Below are 27,873 nucleotides of genomic sequence, written 5' to 3'. Positions count from 1 at the left end.
GTGTATAATTGATGATGCATTGATTGGAATTGCTGAAGTCATTACAATTCGCTTTCATTTGACATCATTACAATTCTTCATGACCTTAATGTGTCTGTAATAATAACTCAGTAACATACACATGTAAGGATATGAATGACAATCGTTGCTGGTGTCATCTAGCTTAAGTCAATTATACTTCTGGTAATTATTTTGCTTTAGTTTTATATACCTTTACTTAACTACATTTTAAACAGCAGGAGTTTTACTTGTGTTGGAGTATTTCCATGAGCTCTCTCTACTTCTGCCACTGAAACAAGCCCTGTTGGTTGTATTAGGACTTCACAATATTGGAAAAACTGACATGATATCTTCTCTTTCTGCAATATATATTGCAATATGATAAAATACAGATAATCACACCAGACAAATGTGTTGTGTTTTCATGTGCAATTATACAATTTGAATTAACAATCATCTTTTTATAATATATGACTTAGAGTCTGTTTTTCTCAAACAAAACGTAACTTCTCTTTTACTTTTTAAACACTTGCAGCCCTCTAGCAGCAATTCTATGACACCAGGCCTGCACGATATGGAAAATAAATCAATATAAGATAACTTCATTTAATATTGTGGTATCAATTAGGAGTGCAATAATCAGCTTTTTCTGTCTATCTGTTGTGCTTAATATTTTACACAGTATCTCAGTTTGCAACAGGTTCCTCTTTAATCCAAGAGAACTTAAAATCGATCAAAAAAGCACATTTTTATCACGATTAAATTGGCTTTCTCTTCTTCTGAATGTAGCTGACAGCTTTCTTAGCTTCATCTGAGTGCGATGAAATAAAAAATGTACACATGCCGAGTGATGAAACATTGATTATAAACTTTAAACGATTGCAGGATTTATTGCGTCAAATTCCGACTTCGGAGTTGTGTTTACCGTGATAATGATACGTTTTCGATTCATTGTGCAGCCCTAGATTGTATATGAGAATGCAAATGAGCAGTAGCCATTGTACAAAGACATTTTTACCTGTTTTTTACAACACTTGAAGTATTTGATCTGGTGCTGTAGTGGGATGATGCTGCTGACTATATATATGCCATGAAACCTCAGATGCAGCTGTAAGTCCTACAGCAGTGAGTCAGAAACACTGTATATATGAAAGATGGAAATAACCCTCTAGATTTTTGAATGCTGATTTAACACATGTACATACAAGAGCTCTGAAATAAGCTGAGGTACATGCTAAGTGTTCTTCTGATTGGTGAAAGGAATAAGTTGGTTCTTGGAAACACTACATTTTGGATGAATGTAGATCTTGAGCTTGAATTTCCTTTTTTTTTTTTTAGAGAAAACCACGCTGAAGACATTCTCACACACTAATTATATTCACGGGTCATGGTTTGACTTGCGAATATATTTTGTCTTTGTTTCCATACATCTCATTATTTTTTCAAATCAAGATAAAATTGCTTTGAATGCCTGGGGATTAACAGGGTCATATCATAAGTATCTAAAAGTATATGGTGGGTTTGATGCTGCAGAGGGATTAGTAAAGTACAAAATGTGCTGTTTTCCAGGTTATTGCAGTAAATAAACACAGTCTGCTCTGTTTACACAAGTGGTCCTGAGGGTCTAATGTCCACCCTGATGTGTGGATTTGTAATGCACTGCAGATGTTATGTGTATGATGAATAGTATACTTGTAATGCATGGTGGAGGTGGCCTGATAATGAGACATTTCGGCTTTAATCAACCTTCTAAAAGTCTAAAGAGGAGCAGAGATGTGTCTGTTGCAGGAAAAAACAATTTAAACTAATAAAAACATGCAGGTAATTCTGTCTGCTCTCTTCAGAGATTTGGACCAACTTGAGGGCCTTCCTTCACATGGCATGAACAAACCTTTGTGCTCTGTGAGAATATGTGTGTGCACTCAAGACAGTCTCACACACACATACACACATTTAGGCAGGAATTATACTTGTCTGTATGGTTTGTTAGCACTCAGGAGATAAAACTTTACATGTTGCTCCCAATTAGCACAGCAGTGACCGTGCACTGTCTCCCGTGCTCGGCTTCCTCTTCTTGAAGTGGGGGCTATTTATGTGAAGACTCATGAGAGTGTGAGAATTGAGGCGGGAGAGAGAGAGAGAGAGAGAGAGAGAGAGAGAGGGAGAAGAGCTATGGACTGTGCGAGATAGTGCGTGTGTTACGAGGGAAAGAGAAAGAGAGGGAGTGAAAGACAGAGATAGAGAGAAAAAGGGAGAATTGAAATGGCTTAAGCATCCATTTTGAGAAGAGAGACAGGTCCTATTAACATTTAACAGCGTTTGTGCAACTTGGTTGCCGAGGTTATGATGCAAATGAGGAGGAATTAAAAGTGGCCAGAGGTTTGTCATTGATGGATTGCAGTCTGGCAGTGCTCACACTTCCTAGTGTCCATCAGAGGCGATTACTGTGTAATTAAACCTTATTTCTGGACTCTCTAGTGCATAATTACTTTGTGAATGTAACCATCATCTAAAAAGCTACAAAAATGCTTTACCATTTAGTCCAGCAGTCAGCTCTGCGAGCCTGTGTCAGATATAGCCATCAGACGCAGCAAAAAGAACTGTCACTTTTAATAAGAGGGAAAAAATTAAATGAAACAGTATGCTTATTACAGAAAAATTAGGCTTTCAAGAGTCCTTTCTGTTATTTGCATAATTTATCCCCCCACCCCCACCCCGCACATATATACATATACACACACACACATCACAAGCTTTAGGCAATTTCCCTCACATTTAAATAGATTGCACATTTAAGGCTACTTAAGGAAAATTATCACTTTGCATATTTTAATTGTTATGAAGGAAGTGATTTGAGAGAGGTCTGTGGCTCATCCTCTTGAGCCGTGCGCTCGCCGAGCTGTCTGATTCGACTGCTCGGGCGCTGCAGCTCGGCAGATAACCTCCGAGTTCACACACATCCACTCCAGTTTCATCAGAATGCAAATGAAGCACAGAACACTGGGACAAGTGGATCTTTGATATTTACAAAATAGCCACTAATAACTTGAGTGTAATTTGTTTGACTCAACTTTATTTTGCTCTTATCAGGCTGTTTTTTTTTTTTTCTCTCTCCCTTCCTTCCTCCTGGTCAAATGGCTGCTGTTTAAAAATTCAGTGGAAAGAAACAAAGGGCGTGTTTGCTGCTAGGATTTCAGAGACAGCAGGATGGAGGAAGGATGTGCACTGAATGTATCTCTGTATATATCTGTCTATCTTGCTTCCTCTTGTAAGAGACATACCACTGTTGCACAAACCACAGACAGACACTGTGAGGTGTGAGGAAAATAAAGTATGTATGCATGTGTGGTGAGGTGTTTAGATCTGTGAATCCAACTGAAAACACCAGGTACACAGCTAAGGAGACAGCCTGCTAAGGAAAATTATGATGGAGACCCAGATTGAAGTGTCACTAACAGTCGGTTGTGTTACAGTATATAGAAATAATTGAATATGGAATCAGTTGTGTCATGAATATACATATATTTTTTAAGATAATTACAGCTTATTAACGTGTTTTTTCAGCATCTAGTTTGATTTAAATTCTGTCATATACAAATGCAGATGAATGATCACTTTTGCCTTAATGATGTCTTGAATTGTATCAATAAAAAATCCCATGTTTAAACAGATGTAGGTGTAAACTCTGTAGATCTCTGTTGTTCATGAAAAGACTAAAAGAACCTTCATTTTTTCCTCATTAGCAATGTTAAAATCGTCTCTTTATAAGTTTTACCAGCTGTTTCATTCAGAGATTTAATGCCTACATTAACTTAATAACTCCTATCTTTGTGCCCATACACTGCAGTGTTCTTCAGCTTTGTAGCAATGCTCAATAAGAGTAATTAACTAGGGATAGACTGATTATCGGCAGGGCTGATTATCGGCACATGGGCATCGGCTTTTTTTTTAAAAATCCAACTGCCGATAAGAGATCAATTTAAAACTGGGTTATTTTGGCTCAAAATTCACTAAATCATGTGGCAGAAATTACACCGTCTGTAGAAACCGTAGCCTAGCGTGTGTTCCATTTCTCCCTGCAGTTTCTCATCACAGGGGACGAGCTGAGCAGCATCCGTTGTGGCCCCTACAATTACTAGTGATTAAAAACTCACACAACCCCACTTCAAAAACACTGAAATATACCCATAAAACAAAGATAAGTGAAAGATTAACATTTCAGTTATATTGACATTTTGGAAAACTTCATTTACTGTAGAAAACTTTAGGGAGCTATTTATTTGTTTAAGTTTTCATTTAACTTTATAAGACATGCTGCTGAGCCTGGGAGCTCCCTGCACTTTGTGTTAGAATGTTAAAACAAAGATGTCTAGTGTCTAAGATAAAAAAAACTTTAACATGTTGAAAATCTGAAAAGCTGTTTAATAAACATATTCTTAAAGGCATTTAAATGAAGTTAAGTGTTGGAGTTTGTATTATTCCAAATTTTGACGCCAATATTTCCCCTTTTACTGGAAATAAATATCGGCTCCAAATATCGGTTATCAGCCTCCTTGACTGCTGATAATTGGTATAGGTATCGGCCCTGAAAAAAACCATATCAGTATATCTCTATAATTAACAGATCCTTCCTCTATAAGAGGCTGAATTATTTTCACTGTCAGTGGTCTCACCATGTAAAGCTCACCGAAAATGCTAATAAAAGTGACCTTTATCACATCTCTTTGATATTATAAACAACTTAATTTTCTCTATGCATCATGTACAACTAAGTTCTGTATTTATAGATGCTCTAATGAAATGAAAGTACATTTCATTTTGTATACTTCAAAGTATGGATATTTCACCAAATGATTGGCATAATCCATAATTAATTTAATATCTTCTGTACATCCAGTGTGTTTTTACTCCTTGTATAAAAGCTATATCTGTAAGATGTGATGATAAATTCCACCCACAGAGAAATTCCTAACTCTAGCACAATATAGTGTGTCTAATTACACAGAAACTTCCCACACAAGTTACACCCACTACTCAATGATACCAAGAGAGATACATTTTGAGCTTTACTGTACATTTTCTAATGGCTAGTATGGTTTTGTAAATGACTACAGAGCATAAGAGTGCAATAAAAGAAGTATGCATCTGTAAAAGTGCTGCAAAGTGAATTTCTTTCACTGTATTTTCATTAAACAGCAGGGATATAAAGATTTGATATACAAGTTGTCATGGATGAAAACACAGCTTACACAAGAAAAAGCTTGAAATGGAAATAGCACAGGCTGGAATCATCACACCATTGCAAATTTAATCAAGTAAAGGTACAAAATGCATCCAGTTTTCAGGAAAAAAAGAAAACATCTTTATTCAGTATTTCAATAACCTTTATGTACCTTGAAATTAAAATACATTTAAATTGACTGTACTGTAAGTATGGCAATACATACACACATATAAACATGTATGTGGCTGCATTTTTTGTATGTATGCTGTATATCATTAGCAAATGTACAATACGTACAGCTATGTGCAAGTTAATTCTCTGTACATGGATATGAAAAGTAAAAAGTCAGGTTTTTCATTTCGTAAGGTTATCCCTTCATACTTGCAAGTGCACATACATACACATTAACATGCGCACTACAACATTAACAGAGGGATTAAAGCAATTTGTCACTTTTTAGGAAATGGATTTGCATCGGGGACCTTTATGTAGGAGACCCACGCAGCTCACAACAACGGAATCGAAACATGAAATTGTAAAGAAACTGTACGTCAGTATGTGCAGAGTTATTTCATCGTTGCCCTCAAGGTGCCTTATTTTTTCTGTCTTTTGTACTTGACAGTGTAAAGACAGTCGTTTTGAGGTAAACTGCTCAGATTCAAGGGCAAGCATTTTCTTTTTTTTTTTGTTCTTTTTTTTGTTCTTTTTTAAACATTTTTATCCATAAATGCATGACATTCAAAATGACAGGACATAAGTACTACATGTACAATATGTAGCAATGAGGTAGAAATGGTTATAAAGAATGCAGGAAAACGATAAGACATAGAAAGTCTTGAGCTGTAATGTAGAAAATTGAGGGGGGAAAAAAAAAGTTGTGAGACTGGATGTGCTTATCAGAGACTCTGCTTTTGTTTGTGACTGTTGGCCCTTTTTTTTCCCTCACACAACTCCTTTATGATAAATAACTGGCAACATTTAAAGCATGTAAAACACAAACTATAGAAATCAATGCGTACTAGTTTGCCTCAGATCGTATCTCAGGGTTTTAACTGTAGTTGTACTGAAACTGAAATGTAACTTCTTTTCCATGTGCCTTGTGTTACACTGTGCCATACCACCAGTTTAAAAAAAAAAGCAAATAAATTGACAGGACCTGTTGTCGCGGAGTGATTACAAGTACTACTTAAATTGAGTGGAACATTTCCCCTTTTTAACAATCATCTCTCTGTAGGTTCGTGAACAGTCGACCTCTTAAACTTGTGAAATCTGCTCTTGTTAACGGCACTTGTGGCTTCTTATCGCCTTCTTGTCAAAAAATTCTTGCAGTGAGCTAAATAAATTGTTGAAATGGGCAATTATGGACTGAGAAGCTCTTATATTCCAGTGTGACAATACACTGCATGGTATGTGACATTTTCTGCGAATATCTTTGTTGCATTTTTGGACAGTTTCACCATGTTTCTACTAGTACTGTGTGCATAAACTCAGACAGGATCAAACTGGAACACAAATGCTTCACAAAACTCACATCTTAAAAAATATCTTACATAATGTGAGACGATAACTTAACGCCTGATGAAAGCGTTTGCTGATATCAACGTCTCAAGCTGTGGAATGAAGGATACAGAAATTCACGTGTCTTTTTAAACAATTCAGAATATTGAAAAGAAAGCTCTCCTACTTTGGCTTCAAGGAAAATTTCATCCAATTAACACCTCGAAGTGCAAACATAGATGACACAATATTTAAAGAAGCTCTGTTCATTTTGAACACTTCCACTTAAAACAGTCTTTTGAAAAGCATTCCCCCATCAAAGTTATTCATGAATAACTCAATGTTATTCATTTTTAAACCTCACTGTGCACTTTTACGTGAAAACAGATTTGGCATTGACAGTTGAAGCAGAACACTTTTGTACAGCATGAAGGAAAACAAAGAATCCAACACTGAGCCTACAGATGTTAAGTATTTTTAGGTTTAAAATTCATGGAATTAACTTAAAAAACTGAGAGAAAAACAAACCATAAATATGCATCCATATTTTACACTGTGATCTGATCTGTAGGGTGAATTTGATGGTAAATGTTTCACATTTAACAAATGTAATGATCCTGTGTTTAATACAATTCACGCAGAGTTGAGTTAAGCTTGTACCGATTACTGTAACTTGAGTGGATTCAATAAAAATGCTGTTGCCCATCTTGTAACTAGAGGGAGCAATAATGTATAGTGAGTGGGCGGTTGTGTGAAATAGAATCCTGACAGGGTGAGACAGGATTCTATTTCTCATGACCACCCGCTCACTATACATTATCTTGCTTATTATCCGGCCATCAACTTCAGTTACAAACAAGATGACACTTCGTAATTACTTCAATTTGAGATTTTCTTGCTTAGAAATGACTTTTTTTGCAGCTAATTAAAAAAACTTTCCCCTAGCTACAATGGTTGGTAGCGCTTTCATGGCATTGGTATCCTTATCAGCCTGCTTGCAAGTGGAATTAATTCATGTTAAAGTCTTGACATTATCCTGCTTTACTGTAGTGATATCATTATTTCATTTCTGTTTTCTTCAATTTGGTCGTTGTTTCTTTCACTCAGCTCCTTGCTTGTTTTAACATCCCTATTTCCTCTGCTGGTGACTGGTCCACCATTAACCACCAATCTAAAGTTTTCATTTTCAAAATAAATCGGAGGAATATTTGAAAATAACCTCCATGTTGTTTACCGGTGTTATCAAGAGCAAACGTTTTTGCCACACTGGCTAAGTTTACATGAGACTTTTAATTCCTCTTTAATTCAGAATAAAAATTTTAAATCCTCTTTAAAAAGATTAAAAATGACCATGTAAACACCTAATTCCGAATGAAAATGACCATTCCGAATTAAACTTAAATCCAAAGTAAGTGGCTGGTTTATTTGATTTTAAATCCAAATTGAATAATTCCTCGATCATGTATACGTTCATTCTGCCTTAAATTCATTCTGGTCGTTCTGCGCATGCTCGTTCCCTCGTCCTGTCGCGATGACACACATATTAAGCGCTGACGGACTCATATTCCAGGATGGCCACCCGAAGCAAGCGTTGGACTCGAGCCGAGACTATTTATTAAATAGGAGCCTTAGAAGAAATGGATATCATGAAAAGAATTGATGGACAGAAACATAATAATGTGGACCTTTTAAAAGCTGTAGCATCCAAGTTAATCAAGGGACTTGTCAGTTGTGTGGTCTTCCATGTTGTAACCGAAAAATAAAAGAAGCAGGAGCTGGAGTCTGTTTTTCTCCCGGTAGACGTAAATACGTCACTCCCGCCCCTGTCCAATCAGAACCCTTCCTAACCCCCAGACCTTAAGCGGAATTGAATAAAGACGATTAAATGTATTTTCCATGTAAACCTCAATTTGGAATTACTATTTCCATGTGAACGCAAAGGAGAATACTTTAATTCCGAATTATTTAATTCTGAATAATTAATTCAGAATTAAAAAACATCATGTAACCGTGGCCATTGTCAACAAGATTAGGTGAATTCTTGAACTGTATAAATGTACCAGACTCCTTTCTGTCATGTGGTTGTTACTATTAAGAATTAACAACCATTGTTATGGGGTTTTGACCAATCAGAATTAAGTATTTAACACAACCATGTTATTAGTAAGCCGGGTAATAATTTCCAATAAAATGGCATGTAACTATCACAAGATATTACTGGCAGCTTTCTCTGCTCTTGAGTGGTTCCTCTTTTATTGTCTTGATCCTCTGTGTGCATCATACAGCTATGAAGGAGTTAATGACACCAAACCAGATGGCAGCAGTGGTATGATGATAAAAAAATAGGACAGAACAGGTCAAACATGTGCAATAGGCAACAAACATGAAGGGAACTCCTTTGAAAAACAAACACAAGGTCCATTTAGTGCCTCTGCAGTATCACACACCTACACCTCCAGTGCTGTCTACTTCAGTGGCATTTTTCATTGTGCGAGTGCTTTGCTTTCCTTACTGCTCAGAGGACATAGTACATTCAACAACACTTTGACTCACCAATTCTGCTGTTATTTTGGATTTTTCAATGGTAGCAAATTGAATGATGAGTGATTAAAATGCGCTGTAAACATAATATTTTTGAACATGACAACAGGAGAATGAAAATAACATTTTTGACTAGCCTTCAAGATGTGTTCTTAAATAGGAATGCCACTCAAATCATGAATGTCACAGATATAACCTAAGAAACTCAACCCAAATCTTCTTGAGCCTTTGTATTAAAATGATGGGATTGCTTTTAAGACACTGCTGCACATTTAGATTTTCTGTTTGACATCACAGATTCAGGGGCCAAACTAGCATTTGCAATAAGATCCACTGGTGAATGTTACCTAGTACAGACCAAAATGTCCTAAGGCAAAGGCATAGTGTGTCTCAAACCTGATATTCAGTGGCATTCCCCTTTAAGTGCATTATGTGGTGAGAAATCTCGGGAGTTATCACAATGTAAAGCTAATAGATTTTTGCACACAACAAAACACTGTTTGGTGTTCTCTCAGAAGGTCTCCTCATCAAACAAGCAGAATAGGTGCTGACATTTTGCTGTCTTCTTGAATTTGTCTTTCAGAGATAAGTAACAAACTGAGGTAGAAAGGAACTTAGGCTATACATAATCCTTATGTTTCATTAATGATAAAGCAGCAGCAGGATGGAATGAAATAGCTCGGGGCGGTTGTCCTCCTCAACCCCGAGATGTTTGTCTGCACCTTTTTCGAATTTCTCGCAGCTTTGCATCGCCACAATCTAAAGTACGAAAAACCCCAAAGAAATTACTTTTTTGTCTTGTACATAATGCAGAATTACTCTCATACATTCATCACAGGAACCTTCACATTTCATCTCAAGCTTTTTGAGGTATTATATAGCCTTTCTCTGTTTAAAGATGGAATTTCAAATGCAAGCCAAATGCTCTTGTAGTGTGTTTGACACAAGCTTATGAGGTACTATACATAGCAGTTTCACTTTCCTGAGTTTTCAAATAGAGAACATCAAAAGAAATCATGGTAGATTTTTACATGATTTTTAACACTGATTTACTGTAACAATAATTTATCAGCAATTACAATGTAATTTATTGTTTAGATTGAAGTCACATCGTAAAGTAGTGGTTGCTTTTTTGATTTCATCTACAGTGGAAAGGCTATTACAGCAACCAAGTATGATAATGTTGTTTTAATTAAAGGAAAACAGAGATAAAAACTTGTGTTTGGTAATGAAGCCCGACTGAAATTATGTCAATAAATGTAATTCATCTGAAATTAACCACAACTGTTCACAGAGAGCACAAAACAGACACCGCTGTAGAACACTGTTCTAATGGAAAAGAGAAAGCAAGTTTTTTGTCTCGTTTTAAAGCTTTTTTATATTAGCACATGTCACCAACAAAGATTGTGAGGCAAAACGAAATAAAAAAAACTTAGACAGCACCACCTCAGGCACTTGATAGCAACTAAATCTCAAGATCAGCAGAATAGTATGTATATATATTTATATATATGTATATACATAAACAGGGGGCATCTTCTCCAAGTGGTTTGAGTGAGCTCATGGCAACAGCCTCATAAAGCATTTCATTTTTACCTATTTTCTTTGTCAAGACTGTGATCTTCAGTCTAAAGCCATGTGTTATGTCACCATTGGTTGTTTTTTTTCTGTTGCCAGAAGGAAAAACACATATTTGTACGCAAGAAATTGTGTTCAGTAGTTCCCCCTCATTGACTACAACCGAACATTTTATTCCACTCAGTGTACATGTCAAGTTCTTTTTGTGATATGCTTGGCTGAAATTTGCAAAACACATTGTCAAAGTCTTGGTAGGAAACCGGTCTCATCTGAGTGGGGTGGATACTTGACAGGTCCGTACCAGGAATGCCATGGAGAGGACCTACCACAGCCTCTTGACACAGCTGTGTCACGTCCAGTCCTGAAAACCCCTCTGTCCTTTGAACCAGTAGTGACATCTCTTTGTCACTGAGACAGTAGTTGTGCTGTGAGAGCAGTTGGCTGATTATCTGGTGTCGTGCCGTCCCATCGGGCAAGGGGATGAGCAGTCGCTTGGTAAAGTACCTCCGTAGGGAATCTGGGATCTCTTCAGGCTTGTTGGTGGAGCAGACCACGAGGATATGGTCCTCAGTAGAGGTCAGGATGCTGTCAAGCTGCATGAGGAGCTCAGCTTTGAGGCGATTCACTGGACTCTCCTCGCTGAGCTGGGACGACAGCAGCAGGTCCACCTCTCTGATGAATACCACCGCTGGTTGACGACAGCGTGCTACCAGGAAAGAAGCCTGGATTATCTTGTCCCCTTCTGCAAGCCATTTGGTCACCAGAGATGAGCTGCTGAGTCGCAAGAAGGCAGCGCCCAATTGGCTGGCCATGCATTGGGCAAGAAGCGTTCTACCAGTTCCCTGAGGTCCAAATAAAAGGAGGCTCCGAGGTAATGTGGCAAGTCCACTAAACATATCTGGCCTTAGAATTGGCCACAGTATCTCCTCTTTGATTGCTGCTTTGGCCATATCAAGACCAGCGATGTCGCTCCAGTCCACCGGAGGACCCTGCTGGAGGATTTCCGTGGTCACCATCTCCACCAGGTTGGAGTCGCTGTTTTTCAGTTGTTCCTCCGCAGCATGGATGGACGAGGTAGCCGAACCGATGTCAGGCCCTGTTAGGGAGTGAGAGAGGTGCTGTCTGTGCTCTTCAGTTTGCTCGCTCATGATGGGGGATCCAAACTTGTTGTAGGGCTCACCAGTTCTGAGATCAGCCACAGAGCTTTTGGTTGATCCATAGGATGGAGGAGTCAGTGCTCTGCCCGAGTGTACCATAAACTTTCTGTGTTGATCAGAGGACATGGGCTGTTTGGTTGGCTTAAACGCTAAAGATGATGCCTCTGGGTTTCTGTCAAAGCCATTTCCCCTGTTTGAGTCTGAGATGCTGCTGTCTGCTATTCTATACATTGGGCTCTGTGAAGAGCGCTGTTGGTTGTAGTTGAAATTACCATAGCTGGAGTCCATATCTCCATGTCCACTCATGTAGAAAGCTTTTCGTTTTAATGAGTTGGATGTGCTGCCATTCAAAGGTGTTGGTGCAATTGGTGTATGATTATGGGACTGGTAGGTGTAGCCTGGCAGTGTGGAAGGGGGGATTGGGGTGGGGGCTGCAATACCGGATGGCAGATAAGCAGAAGGAGGGGGAGCTCCCCCAGGGCTATAACCAGGGCCAACAGCAGTCTGAGAAGGATACCCTGTTGGAGGATAATTGTAGTTGGGAAGGTTTGGAGACCCAGCATTGTAGCTTGGCACCAAGGTAGGGGGAGGAGGCGGGGGAGGTGGTTGTAAGAGCCCCGCACTGTGCAAAGGCGAGGGATGCGGGGAGGGGAGGGCTGGAGTACTCTGGCCGCTGTAGCTAGAATGCAGGTAGGAGCCGTTGTAGCTGGCAGTATATTCCTGAGAGGGGAGGCCCGAGTGAAGAGTAGTGGCTGTGTGGCTCCCACAGTTACTGCTGGAATAACTCGGCTCAGACAAGCTGCTGGCCACCCCTGGGGAGCTGCCTATGCTAGCAGACACATCTGTAGGGGGTAGGGCAGCTGTCATTCCAGCTTTGCTCACAGATATAACATCTGGAGCACAGTTCATTGGGTAAATCCCCTCCTGCCAGGACTCATTCTCTGACTTTCGTCCATTCATGAGTCCGGTGGTGCCATCAGAGTAGGAGCACAGCAGGGCTCTTTCATTTGGGCCTTCTAGGATCCCAGAGTACTTCTCTGCATACTTCTTGAGCAGATTGGAGGCAGTCAGTGCGGAGATGTCGTCGTTGGCCCACGCATACTGGTAGGTTCGCTGTAAGTGCCCCCGGTAGGCCTCTACTTTGTGTGCAGGGGAGCGGGTGGTGGATGAGATGTCAAAGTGTTGTTCTGCCCATTGTGTGTGCTCTGGGGTCCACTGCATCTTTAGACCTAAATACCCCGCATAAGGAAGAAACATGTTAAAGCAGGCACTTAATCATGGTCCATAGTGATTCAGAAATACAGTCAGACAATGTTGAATGTTGTTAAGTCATTAAATAATTAACTATTTTGTTTAAAATATCCACAATGCATGAATTTCCTAGATTGGAAATAACAATGGAAAAAAGCAGTAATGGAAAAAAAGTGTATGTACAGACCACCCATCATATTCTAATGTCAAACACACAGTGCTAACTGAACACACATTATGGTCAGTATGAGCACGATGGACCAAACACCTGCTTAGCGCAGTATAATCCACCCAACCCAGAGCAGAATGACACAGACATTGCGGGTCAGTCTATAATCCAACTCTCATCTGAGGCATTCTGAGACAGTTTCAAATCTGCTTGGAGGAGAGCAGCAAAGCAATCTTCCTTGGCAGCGCTCTGTTGCTTTCATCACACAAACCCCTCAGCCCAGCATGAATTACATCCACATTCAGTCTGCCTACTGCTTCCCAGTCCACAGAGTGAGGGAAGGGGGGGGAAAAAAAAAAGAAAACATGCTTCACTTGTCTTTTTCTCCGCAGCCTGTCTCAGCCTCTCTGTATGGCCTTAAGGGTTTGAATGACATAAATAATCATGTAAATCCCAGTCAATCTGAAAATAAAGGTTTTTTAACCATGCTGTCATCTGCTTGGGATTATCAAAGGATAAATTACCCCCAAATAATTCCCACTATTAGGGTTTACAGCTCAAAACAATCAGACATAGTTAATGTAGACATATAATCAACCCTAATCTCACCAGAAGCTACCAGAAGATATGAAAGGACATGCATTTAACTAAACCACTCGTGCCTTTTTCAATGGTCCATGCCCTTGCTAGTCAAGTGCTGCAGTGCTATACTTTCTACTCCAGTAGTTTAAGTCCACATCACAGGATTTAGGCAGCAAACAGCCACTGTCCAGAGGCAGATTACAAACGCAGTGTTTGTCTGTAGATTCCCTTCTGACTCCCTCCCAGCTATTCGCCCACCCGCCACACTAGACACCAGGAGCTAATTAGCAGGATGATGCTGCACTAATTGTGTTAATTTACAAGGTTTTAGTCAAAAGGATCCATGTTATGCCTCACATGGTTGTCAACCATCCAAGCTAATGATTAAGAAGAAGTGCTTGAGGCAAAAAGCCCAGGCAGGCGAATATGGTCGCCATACTGTGCTGGAACAGACAGGTTCATACAGAAAGTAGAGTATGAAAGCAGATTATGTTATCACAGGGGACTACGACACGGATAACAACAATTAAAAGAATAACAAGATGTCTTTCATGCAAATCAAAAGCCTTTTTACTTGTATTTGTGGGAACTGAGGAAAATATATGAATGACACCCTTGAGAATAACAAAAGTAAGTCTCTGGCTGCTGCTGCAGACTCATGTGCATTCAGTGAAGTATGAGCCACCCACTATATTCTAGGTCAGCCTATTGTGTTAGTTCTGTAGGTGGTTGCAAAGCGAAAGTAAGACTTCTGAAGTGGAATATTATTTTTCCAGTGCAGCCTGTCAAACACACCTGATGTTTATTTTCCATTTGTCATAGAACTACATTAAAACACCTTTTTTAACAAACTGATTTTTTTCCACATTACTGCTGAGAAAATGTTCCCTTCCAAACAAACAAAACAGTATTGGGCAACAGCAACTGACGTTTCAACTGCCAAAAATTTCTGCCTGCTTTCACAGCTTTTCCTGACACCACAGTGCACGTATAAGAAGGTTTTTTGTTTTCTCCATTGCAAATCATTCACTTGAGTTCATTAACACTCAAGGCCCTTTTTTTTTCCAATAACAAAATTGCACACAGCTTATTGAGTGAATTTCTTCCATTGTTGTTAATCCTCTCTGAACAACTGGCCACTTTGGACAATCAAAGACGTGCTACTTGCAAAGTGTACTTGAGATCTCAGAGCATCAGGTGTTTGTTTTATAAAATGGAAACCATCCAAGCCGATTACATAAATACAGTGGACTGCTTAAAAAAGACGTTTACTTTCTATATCAAAAATAACTTCAGCCTTTGGATTTGTGGGCTTTTACCTCTCCACAGGTAAAATAGTGTATTCTATTAATACACAACCTACGCAGATAAACACAAAGATACAGGGACTTTAAAACATGTTAAATAACAAAAGCATTCTCGTGTTATACAATAGCCATTACTAGGGATGTGCACGATTAGTCGGCTAAACAATAAAACACTTTTGCTAGTCGGCACCAGATTTGTGAATCATTTGAAGAACTAATTATATTTTTATTATTGTAGACCCAAAATGACAGTCATAGGGTGTCGTTAAGCTGTAGCGCAGCCACCTGTGACAAGCCAGGGTACTAGCTCTGGTCAGTGACCACTACCAGAATGCTATTATTCTCTACTACCTTGATGTAAGCAAGCACAGATGACAGATGGCATTTAGTAGTGTGGCTCGGTTTGGCAGTATTTTGATCTTGTAAATGGAGATAAAGTTGTTTGTAGGCTGCATCTACTTAACCCTCCTGTTATGTTCTTTTCTCTGGAACAGCAATAATGTTCCTGGGTCAATTTGACCCGGGGCACATTCAATTATCCAAAAGTGTCAGAATCCCAAAAAATCCCAATACACATTATTTAAAACCTAATTTGTAACTCTATCACTAACCATTTAAATCAAGATGTAGTCCATTGGTGTTCTTTCATTCTCACAGACCATGGTTCAATGAGGATAACTCACTCACTTTTCATTAAAATTCATGTTAAAACTTTTTTCAATGTACTTTGGAAAGCCCTAAATATAAATACAATAGATCAATATGACATGGATTTTTGTTTATTATTATTTTTTTTTTATGAAGTGATGTTGATAAATTAACACAACACCTCTTCTGTCACATGCTGCCCAGATTTTTATGCTGCATTTAGCTGGTTTGGAAGACATATATTGCCTAAAATAGACTTTAAAAAGGGTCAATTTGACCTGCAACATAACAGGAGGGTTAAACTGGTGTATAACTGGGGTGCCAGTTTGGCCTAGTGGTTAAGCCCTGCTCCAAATATACAGAGTCTAGAGTTGTTGATGCAGATCGCCTGGTTTCGAATCTGACCTGCTGCTCTTCACCACACTTAATTTCCCATTCTCTGTCCCTATTCCCTGCTCTATCCACTGCCCTATCATCTTAATAAAGGAATCAAATCCTAGAAGTAGATATGAAATAAAAAGAAAAGAAAGCTGTCGTATAACTCATCGACAGGTGCAATGCATAACAAGCTCAAACAGGTGGACATTAGCTGCACTGAAGGCTGGTGGTGCTAGCTCTGCAGAATTAAATCACACTCTGTGATCTTGTGTTTGTGTGTGAGGAATTTTCGGTTTGCCTTGATTTTGGTGTCCCCCTGGGACAATGTCTTTTCCTAAAACCTCTCCTGTGCCTGTGAGAGTTGGATGGGTTGGGTTTTTTTTTTTTTTTTTTTAAGCAAAAAATGCCCTCCAACTGTCTTATATCCATGAAATGTATCATTCATTTGGAATCTTTTATGGAATCAACAATTACAATATAGAAATAACCTTTTTGATGTTGATGGTCCTCTGTGCTATTGAAGGTCACAAATACAAATCAGTATTAATCTGAGTCTGTTAATAACCAGCTTAACACTCCTCACATGAGCTTTCAGTACACTGTGCTCAGTTTTGGCTGTTCAACTAGTTGGTGAGTCAAAATCAAAATATCTGTTTAAACATCTTGGAACATGAGTCACTTGGGAACATCCCTTTTCATCACATGATGAAGTAGTCATTGGTGTTATTGAGTCCAAGTGTAAAATGATTCAGAATTCAGTGTGAGAATTAGACGTTTGCTCTTCTTTTTAAGAAGGGTAATGGAATGGATAGTGAATGCATCCACTGACATACACACATACAAACACTGACACATAATGGACACACATGAGCACGCACGTCAGCGGCGGTGCATTAGCATAATGATCTTGTACTTTTGAATTACCGTTAAATGTTGTCCTTTATTCCACCTGCCTAGAAAATTCTAATACAACATCCACAGGTTCCTTTGTCTTTCTTTGAAATGGTATAATTACAGAGCGCTCCATTAGTGGAATGTTTTTAGATCGCCTCGGGGCTCGAGCTCAGATTCCCCTAATCAGCCACCAACAAATACAGCCTTTGTTAGGACTATTGTGATTGTCAATTCATTGGTCTGAATGAACCTCTACGGTGAATTTGAGATGATGGTAATACAAGGAAATGATCTTTTTTTTTTGTCTGGCATTCATCCAATTTTTATCTGGTGTATGTCATATTTTACACCATATGAGCCAAAATGCATTTGACATGTGATGCTATGATGTTATGCTACTCCACGGTGTTTAATTTCTGGTTCAGTGATCATCAATGAAACAGAAGATGCTGACCTTTTTGGGAACTATTAATCTGGTAGCCTGGGTCCGTTTTTTAAGCAAACAAGAGTGGGCCTCCACTCTGTCCATCCAATTTCCCAGTGCGTAAATTGGACCGCCGCTTGCACAGTTCTCTATTCATTACTGTGCTGCTGAAAGGAAACACAGAGGTGGCAGAGCCGTTTTCTTTTTTCCCCCTTTTCTATGTGTGTGCGTGAGTGTATGTGCGAGAGAGAGAGAGACGGAGAGAGAAGGGGAGAGAAAATGCCTTCCAGGAGGATTCCCAAGCATAAAGAGCTGGACTTTCCTTCCTCTCTTTTTGGTTCGGGGGAGGGGAAGGTGGGAGGGTTGAGGGAAGAGGGAAGTGAAAGCTGTCGTAATTGAAATGTGGCCTAATCAGACTCATTACCATTTTTACCAATTTGCACCACCAAAGATGCCTATTAGGTAACTGTGTTTAATAAGCCGCTCTTTAGAAAACTAACTGTAATGAGCTCTTTAAAGTCAGACTTGAGCGTGATTATGTGCTGGAAGTGTTTTGCCGAGCCAAAGCAGACTGGTACATTTAGTCATGTACAATGTCATAATTAAACTGCACAAACTCTGCACTTCACACTGCACAATAGTCCCAGCTGAGGCCGTAGACATGCTGAAAAGTATTTATAATTACTGATCATTACAACCCTGGGATTTTCATCGCAGGACGTAAACATAATTATGGGAGCTTTTGCTTTTATTCTGCACACAGAGGCCACTCCACTTGACAAGCGTGCAAATATTGCAGACAGACAGTAATTACGTTTATAAATAAAAACAAGCTCATATTCATATTCAAATTCAGAGGAGTTATTCTAAGAGTGGGAGGGGCGAAACATTCGAACACATTGTGAAGTGGTAATCGGTCTGGCTACAGAGCTCCATTCATCTCACATATCAAGTTAAGACTATTTAAACTCAATTTGGAGCTCCATGTGGCAGTAATTCCAATCTTTAGACGGCAGGGTGCCATTTAACCCCTCATTTAGAAAAGATATGCCTCCCTCAGTCACTGTCTTTTCCAGGGCTGCTGCCCATACATTTCAGTCCGACCACCCATGGAAGCAAATTATTACACGCCTCCATGCTATCCAAAAACACAGATCTCCTCTGATTAATCTGAGCATAAAAGGTGGAAAATGAAAGTGCAAACATTCACTCAGTGTATGTGCATATGTTTCTGACCTACCAGTCAGGCTGACAACATCTCATGCAGTACGTGAAAGATGTTTGTCTCTGAAGACATGCTGCTGTGTATAAAACTTTACGTGACAACATGCAAGACATCAATCAATAAATACATAAGCAATAGATAAGCAATGATAAGCAATGAAGGAGATTATATCAACTTTTTAAAAAATTAGGTAAAATATTAAATAATAGGGTGAAATGTGATCAATAGTGGTGCTGTGTGAACGTCATTTATGTGCCATTCAGCTGAAATCACTCAGAATAACATGGAAAAGCATTAAGACTCTGACAGGGCAGATGTGACTTAATCAGGGATTACATTATCTGGAATAATTAATTATCTAAAAATAGTGTTGTGTCATTAATATTGTTTTGGTCTATATATATATATATATTTTTTTTTTTCAAGCTTATCAGAGTTAACAGTGTAAAAAGGGAATTGTGTATCATCTGACATGGCAGCATGGTACAAGTTAAACACAAAGTGTGGAATTACAAAAGTGTAGAATAATTCATCTTTTTTAAAATTGATAAATCATCATTTGACAAGATTTCAAAGCATCTGAGACATGAGTTGGATAAATCTAACACTTTAAAATGAATAAACGGAAATTCAAGCCATGGTATGGATAGATACATGAGTAAATCCCCTAATGATACTCACACAAAGTAATGACAAAGTTTAGAGTAAATGGTGATTTCTATTCCAACATCTAGTTTTATGATAAACAGTTGCTGGATTTACAGCAAAAGTTTACGTAAAATAATTCAGTTATGATTTTATATTTCATAATTAATTATTTGATATTAGCTTTTTGGCAAAGTTCCTCACTCACCAGAAAATATTCTACGTGCTGCTTTTCCATCAACAATTGTTTAGTCTAATAGTTCTTAAAATGCACTGCTGTTTGTCGTCCGTTAGAGAGCTTCAACATGATGCACAGTAAGTTCATGCTATCCACCAGATCACGGCCCTCTATTCAGGCACCCAGATCAACCAGTGAAAACTGCTGCCGAAGAAATGACCCCGATCGGCTTCTCACCCGCAAACTCTGCCAACTGTGTGTCTGAAAACACACGGCCAAAATAGAAGGAAAGGCAACACCAGACTAGATTCATGATATTATAGTACAGCTATTATTCTCTAAAATGTTATGTATAAAAAACTCTTTATATACCTGCATCATAAAAAGAACTCATAACTTCTTCATAGTGTGAGAACTAAGTCTGCATCCAAGTGGTGTGCTAAATTCAATTTCTCATTTAACATGCAACACCTACGATATCTTTTTTAATATGTTTAATACCAAATAAGTGAGGGGAAAAAATACCTCACATATTATACAGAGGCACAAAGCAAGAATTGGCAAAATAAAGGTGACAGCAGAACACTTCAGAAAGCCTTTATGCTACAGTAGGAGGGCATTTTCTGCAGCTGTTTTTCAGTCCCTCATCTCAAAAATCAGCTCAGCAACTGGACTGTTTAAAGGTTCATTGACTCATATCTTCAAAGTTGTATCAATCTTAGGCCAAGCTCAACTACTGCACAGGTAGCTGGCAGGGTGGCTGAAGCAGATTGTACAAGAAAGAGCTGCACATCTGCATTGAAATTGAAAGTTGCTGAACGCAGTAGAAGTCTTGAAGCAGGAACAGCTTCAACCTTGTAACACTGCATCTTACATACTGGTGCAACTTATATTCTGGATTTTACGGTAACCAAGAAGGTGGACATTCCCAGAAATCATTTTGAACTTAGCAGTACAGCTCCTGAATTAGCCTCTTGTAAAATGCATTGTGATTTGTGCACACTAGCATTGTTGGCAAGACCAAGCAAAATCCAGAAGAGTCCTACAGTCAGCGTTGTCATGTCTCATCATTATAGTGAATAAAAGCCTTGTTGTTTCTACATCCACTACTCTGCTGCTGTAAATACACACAAGCTTACAACGTCTTTTCACCTGCGGCTGAAAACAGTCTGCAGCAAACTAACCATTCATCCTATTCAAGAAATAAATAAAAAAACAACACTCTCCAGATGGTATAGAAAATTACTTAGAATCAAGATACATACAACTGTGTTCCTTGACCTGCTTTTTAAACAATAACATGATGTTAGCTGAGTGATATTAAAGAAGAAAATAAAAATGGCAGGAAGCTTTAGGCTTTCTCTCACTGTGTTTGTTGACTATGATAATTTATATATATATATATATATATATATATTAGGGATAGACCGATTATTTGCCGGGCTGATTATCGGCGCAGATATTCTGCATTTTGACACATAACGGCATCGGCCTTTATAAAAAATCTGACGGCCGATAAGAGATCAATTTAAAACTGGGTTCTTTTGGCTCAAAATTCACTAAATCACGTGGCAGAAATGACACCGTCTGCAGAAACCATACAACCCCCACTTCAAAAAAACTGAAATATACCCATAAAACAAAGCTAAGTGACAGATTAATATTTCAGCTATATTGACATTTTGGAAAACTTCATTTACTGAAGAAAACTTTAGAGAGCTATTTATTTCTTTAAGTTTTCATTTAACTTTCCAAGACATTCTACTGAGCCTGTGAGCTCCCTGTACTTTTGTTAGAATTTTAAAACAAAGATGTCTATTGTCTAAGATAAAAAAAAAACCTTTACCATGTTGCAAATCTGAAAAGCTGTTTAATAAACATATGCTTAAAGGCATTTAAAGGAAGTTAAGTGTTGGAGTTTGTATTATTCAAAACTTTGACGCCAATATTTCCCCTTTTACTTCAAATGAATATCAGCTCCAAATATCGGTTATCGGCCTCCTTTACTACTAATTATCGGTATCGGCCCTGAAAAAACACATCTGTCTATCTCTAATATGTATATATATATATATATATATATATATATATATATATATATATAGAGATATATTCAGGGTGGTGAAGACAGGGAAATACACACTAGAGAATGCACAATATCTTATGTGTTTCTTTTTTGTGCATTACATCTTCTCTATTTTTCAGTTTTCTACAACCTTTTGGTTAAGATCATTCACAGAAAACCAACAGAGTATTGTTAGTGGCCATCTTTTTTCTCCCCATTAAGTTAGACGGCATACTATGAGGCAAACTTTACAGGGATTTTCAGTATACATTGATATTAAAAATATTTAGTGTGATACCTCCTGTATATGCTATAGTACCCACGCTGGTTTGGGGTTGAGCCAATGATAAACTCTGTGTAGAGGCGGACATGTATTTCTGGTATTTCTCATATTTCTGTGTGATACAGTAAAATGTGGAGGTTGAGGGATCCTCTAAGCTGTCATTCCTCTGTCTAACTGATGCTAATTAAACCAGGACTCTTCAGGCCAAGAGGCCCCCGAGGCTACGTCTTCCATTACTACCATAAGTGCAGCTAAATCCACACACATGCTAAACTAACAGCTCTCCAAACACGAGGAGAACTTGTACACTGAATAAAAGTAAGACAATTATAGGAGACAGGTTTCAGAGTGTTCTGTAGTGCATAATACTGATGAATACTCAAATGGCTTGTTAGTTAAAGAATAGAAGTCGTTGAATTGTGGAGCACTTGGTGAAACTTGTACAGTAGAGGCAGTGGTTTTTTTACGAGACTCTGTGAACTTGAGGCTGCTCGGCCTCTCAGGGGATCACTTACACACTTCAAAAGAGAAGAGAGGCCGATTGCGACCTCGCTACATGAAGGCTCATTGACCAAAAGCTACTTGCTAACATCTTCATTCCCCAAAGTCCTGTTACCCCAAGGAAGATGATCAAAGAGGAACAAAAAAACACAACATTTTGGGCAAATGTCTGGAATTTTTTCCAGCACCCTTGACTTGGTCTCTACGGAGCCAGTCGCTCGGATTCACAAACCAACCGGCCAGAGCTCTGCTCAAAATTAACAGATCATCTTGTTCACCGGTCCGATTCACAACCGTGATTACTTCACACGTGCAGCCATTAGACTTTACAGCCGTGTTAACCTGGTTAAGACAGGAAGGAAATCACACTGTAAAAAAAAAAAATCTCATTTTCACCCTCTGATCTTGAGAGACAAGTCAGAATGAAAACCGTTTTTTTTAATACCAAACTGCCAGTGGCATGTCTTCAACCTTTTACGCAGACACTGCTGCTCTGTTAGAGTCTATATCGAACAAAGAACTGCTGGCTGTACAATGCATCATGGGTAAGCAGCCATATACAACAGAAATAAAGCACCACATTTCCTTTTTGTTGGATGCTTTGAGCCAATAAGATGAAATCTGAGCATTCTGACTCAAAAAACGAAATTCATTGATGACAAAACCATCACACAGAACACAACACTGCTAACAGATCAACCTACCAAAGTCCAATTTAAGAGAACTGAGGGAATCATTTGTTTCAGTTTCACAGAACTGAAAGCAAACACAATTGTAAACCATCCGTTGTTCTATTTAATGTTTCCCAGCCATTAAACTGATTAAAAGTTTAAATTGAACTGGAGTTGAAAATACCCAAGTGAACAAGGGAAAGGAATGTTTCCCTGTAACCACCGCCAGCTTTTTTCCGTTCAAGCATTCTCTGCTATCGACTGCAAGTCTCAAAGAAGGTCACTTTCTCCAACACAGGCCAGGCAAAAGGTGAAATGAGACAACTGAAGCAATCTTAGGTCAATATGAAATAGAAATCTCTCAGCTATACTGTAATAAAGTTACTGAAGTGAAGTAGTGAAGCCATAAAGGGGAACTTTTACAAGGAAAGAGCTGTAGAGGAGATTGGTTCGCCCACTGGCAAACAATGGCTTCTGAGTGCTGAGGTGGCATGGTCAGTGCAGAACCGTGGAGCTGGTTTGCGGCTTGCTGTTTTAAGAGAAAGTTTGGTTTTCACGAGGGATCTAATATGACTTCTTTTTATGCATGTAAACAAGAAAGACTGAAATCAGAAGGTCTAATTAAAACTGGTCTAATTATATGGTTAATCCAACATTTAATCATAATTGATTGGTGCAAATTAGATATTTAAGATTGATTTAGTGTCTTCAGGTTTGAAAATTGTGTTTTTTGTTTGGTATTACTCACACTGAAACATCTGAAGTGTATGCTTCTCCCAGCATCCAGCAATCAATAATACAGAAACAACTCTGACAGACACCGGGCTTATTCTGTTACACGAGACAATGTGCAGGAGAGCAGATCATCTGTTTACTGAGCCAACCTGCTGGTCCCTTTCGATTTAACCCGTCCGAGCATGATTAATGAAATAATAGAGCAATGTTGTGTAATATATTTATTTATTTACTTTTAAAGAGATTCAAAGTGACATTTAAAAAATATATATACCCATAATATTGAGCAAGTTACAGACAGGTCCTCTGGAAAAAAAAACGCCATGCTAAGCTTTAATGCATTAGATGTATTATTCATTTTAGTTGAAAGATGATCAGTCCTAATTTTCTCCAAACCTAAAATCAATCATTTTGAACTCAAACAATTAAATTGCGTGTTACAAAAAACTGTCACCTTCAAGGTCCCTCTACACTCGTAGGATTTGATAGATATTCCTGAGCTGCATGGCGTTTCTGACCCTCAGTCGGCCATCTTGATTTTGAGACATTTCTGGTAAGCTTAAAAAAGGCTGGCCAATGGGGGTCAGTTTCAGGGATGATTTACTCACGTCAACTAAAGCAGCTAATGTGAAACTACTCTATTATAACCCACACATTTAGTGGAAAACTGCGTTTGAATAGCTGTCCACTGACGTGACCTCAACGCCTGAAAGGGTCAAGCAACCATCATTGTGATAATGTGACAGAAGCTTTAGAAGCTTTTGTTTTTTATTCCTGGTTTCTTATGCCTCAATGTAAAGCAAAGAGTGTTTGAGGTTTTGTATGCATAAGCAGTTTTCAAACTGGTGTTACATTTCCAAGACTTCCAGGCGGGAATTTATAGGTTGAAGTGGCTCTGTCATCACACTTCTTAATGACACATTTTTTAATCCATCTTACTTGACATAAAGGTTTTCCCTTTATTACGAGACTCTGGCTTTTTTTTTTTTTTAACATTGTGTGCATGGTAATAGCAGAAGAATATACACCAGAAAGCACCGGTGCAGTATGGGGAGAGAAAAGTTAGAACGCTTCAAGAAGCCCATGACTGACAGAGGCCCTGAGAAATATTAGAACATTTATGAAGTGATGAAGTGGAGGAGCCTGATGTGTGATGTTTTCATGGGGCCTATAACAGTACCCCTGCCAGTTGGAATAACATAAAACACAAGGATCTTATGGGACTTTTTAAAGGAGTCTATTTCATACATTCCATATCTGATCCTTAAATTGCATTTAAAGCAGTGAACAGGCTTTAAAAACTGCACTCTGTATTCTTCTTTTCAGTCATTTACAGACACATCGCTCCATCAGAAACTCTTGTTCTATAAAGTAACCAATGAAAAGAAGAAGCTGTATGTGTTTCTAAAGAAAAGTCTGAAGAAAAAACCCTTTGTCATTTAAAACCTACAAAATTGGAAACGTATGAACATTATTCTATTGAGTAAATTGCTCACACTGTTCTACAATCTGTCAGTGTGCATGTTGCAGCAGAGCTGCACTGTAGTTGCATCAGCGGCGTGATTTGTAAAAGCAGCAGAGGTGTTCCAATAAGAGCTGTCGGTGTCCACAGAAAGTGTGTGAAGCAGGTGGATGAGAGAGTGTCAGCCTTCAAAGAGTTCACAGCTTTGATAGAAATGAGGCAAGAAATCAAGAAGCGATGAAAACTATTCCTTAATAGATCATGAAATGAGGAAAGAAAAAAGGTTAATCTGTGGCACAAAGCAATTGTGAAAAATAAATGAGATAATTAATAGAAATTGAGCGTGAGGCAATTCAAATATTTCTTGGTTCTCTTTGTGGAATTGGAACCTTTCTGGTGTTCTACACCTGTTCCTGTGGTAAGTCAGAGGAAGTGGATTTTACAGCACAAACCAGGAATGAGAATAAACAGCCTGGTGTACAGTAGTCGACCTCAATCTGCAGCTCTGTACACACTTTAAAGTCATCATTGTTCTACATTCTGCTGCATTTGCATGTTCAGAGTTCAACCAATTAAAAGCTAATTAATTAGACACAATTCTATTAAGAAACAAATCCCACTCATCAATATACACAACCTGGGGTCAGCTGGTGCTCAAAATGTGACTGGAGACTGGAACAATAGCACTTTTGGAGCTCACTATAAACAGTTTGGCACAGATATGTTTGATGGAGCGCGATCTCATCAGTGCTGATAGATTTCTGTTTCCCTGGATAGAAAGCAAAGACCAGGAGGTGTCACTTGGACGCACAGGCTACTCCGCAAACGGCCAATAGTGAGGGAAAAGAGCCAGGTGTTCACGGTCACAACTCACTAATGCTCTGATATTAGTTCATATACACCCAAACATTGATCAAATATACATCAGATGTTGAATGCAGGAATCCTGTACCACAATGCCACAGCATGCTTTTTGTTATAGGAAGTGATACAGCCATCCTACACAATAATTGCAGTTGTATTAATTGCATGTTGAAGTCCAAATTTGTTGCATTAAATCAGAAAAAAAGGTGTACAATCAATGCTTATATACCCAATATGCACATTTTGATATTTTCTTTTTTTATGTAAACACTTTTCATCATTATCTCAACACAAAATAATGTCATTCCACATTACATAGTTTTCTCATTTTGTGCATTTGTCTATTTTTCTGATGTTTCTATTAGAAAATGTTAGTTTTGGGGGTGTGAAATTACAAAAAAAGAGCATTATATTTCCTGCTGACTCTAACCTCTTAATCATATCCCTATATACTTTCAGTACTGCTGCACTTTGTAATCACTGTGGCTCTTGGGCTTGCTTGTCAAAGCGGGTTCAAATCTGCTTCCTGGCGTGTGTTATTCATATACAGTGTGTCAATATGTTTTTGGTATCTGGAGCTCCTCAGTGTGGTGCATCATGTCTGGTTGTACTATTTGTTTAGTTCATCCATCTCTTGCAATATTTGCACACTGTTCTAGTCCGTGATCTTCTCACCTCGCCACTACATCCCTGATTTGAAGAAGGTGGATTCTGAGACGAGCCAAAAGCATCTCAGCATTTAAAGGTATTTTGAGGTATTGTTATATCCCTACATGGCAATGATAAAACACCAAAATAAAAGATCAAAAAGGAGGAATAGAAAAGTAGTAAGTATCCATATTTGACCGCTTTTTTACAAGCTGCATTAAAATACCTTGGGGCGCTGGTGGCCTAGCAGTCTAAGCGCCCCACATACAGAAGCTACAGTCCGCGTCGCAAGGGTCGCCGGTTTGATTCCAGGCTGGTCGATCATTTCCTACATGTCTCTCTCTACTCCCCACATTTCCTGTCTCTCTTCATGTGTCCTATAAAAAATAAAGGCAAAAAGGCCAAAAAATATAACTTAAAATACCTTAAAAAAGTCAGGAAGTTAGAGCGTTATGGGTTGAGGACAGTGGAACTGAACCAATATCGTGTTTCCATTTAAGTTAGCATGTTGCACTGACTGCCGGTCTTTAACTGAACCCTACAAGTGATTGACTTATTATCAGAATACCAAATTCACTGGTGCAAAAAAGTTGGAACAAATGAATAGTTTTTGTTTCTGTTTTCTTTTTGATAGTTTTATTAAGCCACATTTTACAGCTTTTTCCTACTGCAAACTTTGCTTTGCAGAACACACGTCTCATTTATGATCAAAAAAAGATTAAAACTGCAAAAACACTTTTAAGCGTAATAAAAAAAGTGCTGTGTGGTCCACAATTTGCGATTCTTGGATGACATCTTAAAGTCTAAATCCTGCTTGATTCTTCCCTCTTCTCGAGTTGAATGTCTATCGTCCATGTGCCAGCACCCCGTCCGTTTCAATGAACACTTTTAAAAGAAAAGCGAGCAAACGGCCTGCTGCTGGCTAAAATATGCAAAAAGAGAAAAC

At 38.6% G+C, this 27,873-nt stretch overlaps 1 protein-coding gene across 3 annotated transcripts in view; it reads right to left on the bottom strand.

Annotated features, from left to right (window-relative positions):
• Positions 1-5,236: 5,236 nt before the first annotated feature.
• fign (fidgetin) overlaps positions 5,237-27,873 on the bottom strand; it is a 31,534-nt gene continuing 8,897 nt past the window's right edge. For 2 of the 3 annotated variants that reach the window (XM_034693586.1, XM_034693585.1), the window contains exon 2: positions 10,538-13,226. In XM_034693586.1, the coding sequence (XP_034549477.1) occupies positions 10,990-13,218 (2,229 nt within the window). In that variant the 5' untranslated portion in view covers positions 13,219-13,226 and the 3' untranslated portion in view covers positions 10,538-10,989. Of the gene's footprint in view, positions 13,227-27,873 lie in introns of all 3 variants that reach the window. The other variant, XM_034693584.1, reaches the window with a different exon arrangement.

Source organism: Notolabrus celidotus, chromosome 10, assembly GCF_009762535.1.
Source record: "Notolabrus celidotus isolate fNotCel1 chromosome 10, fNotCel1.pri, whole genome shotgun sequence".
NCBI classification, from domain to species: domain Eukaryota; kingdom Metazoa; phylum Chordata; class Actinopteri; order Labriformes; family Labridae; genus Notolabrus; species Notolabrus celidotus.
The sequence above is the reverse complement of the archived record's forward strand: the minus strand, read 5'-3'. Positions and strand labels throughout refer to the sequence as shown.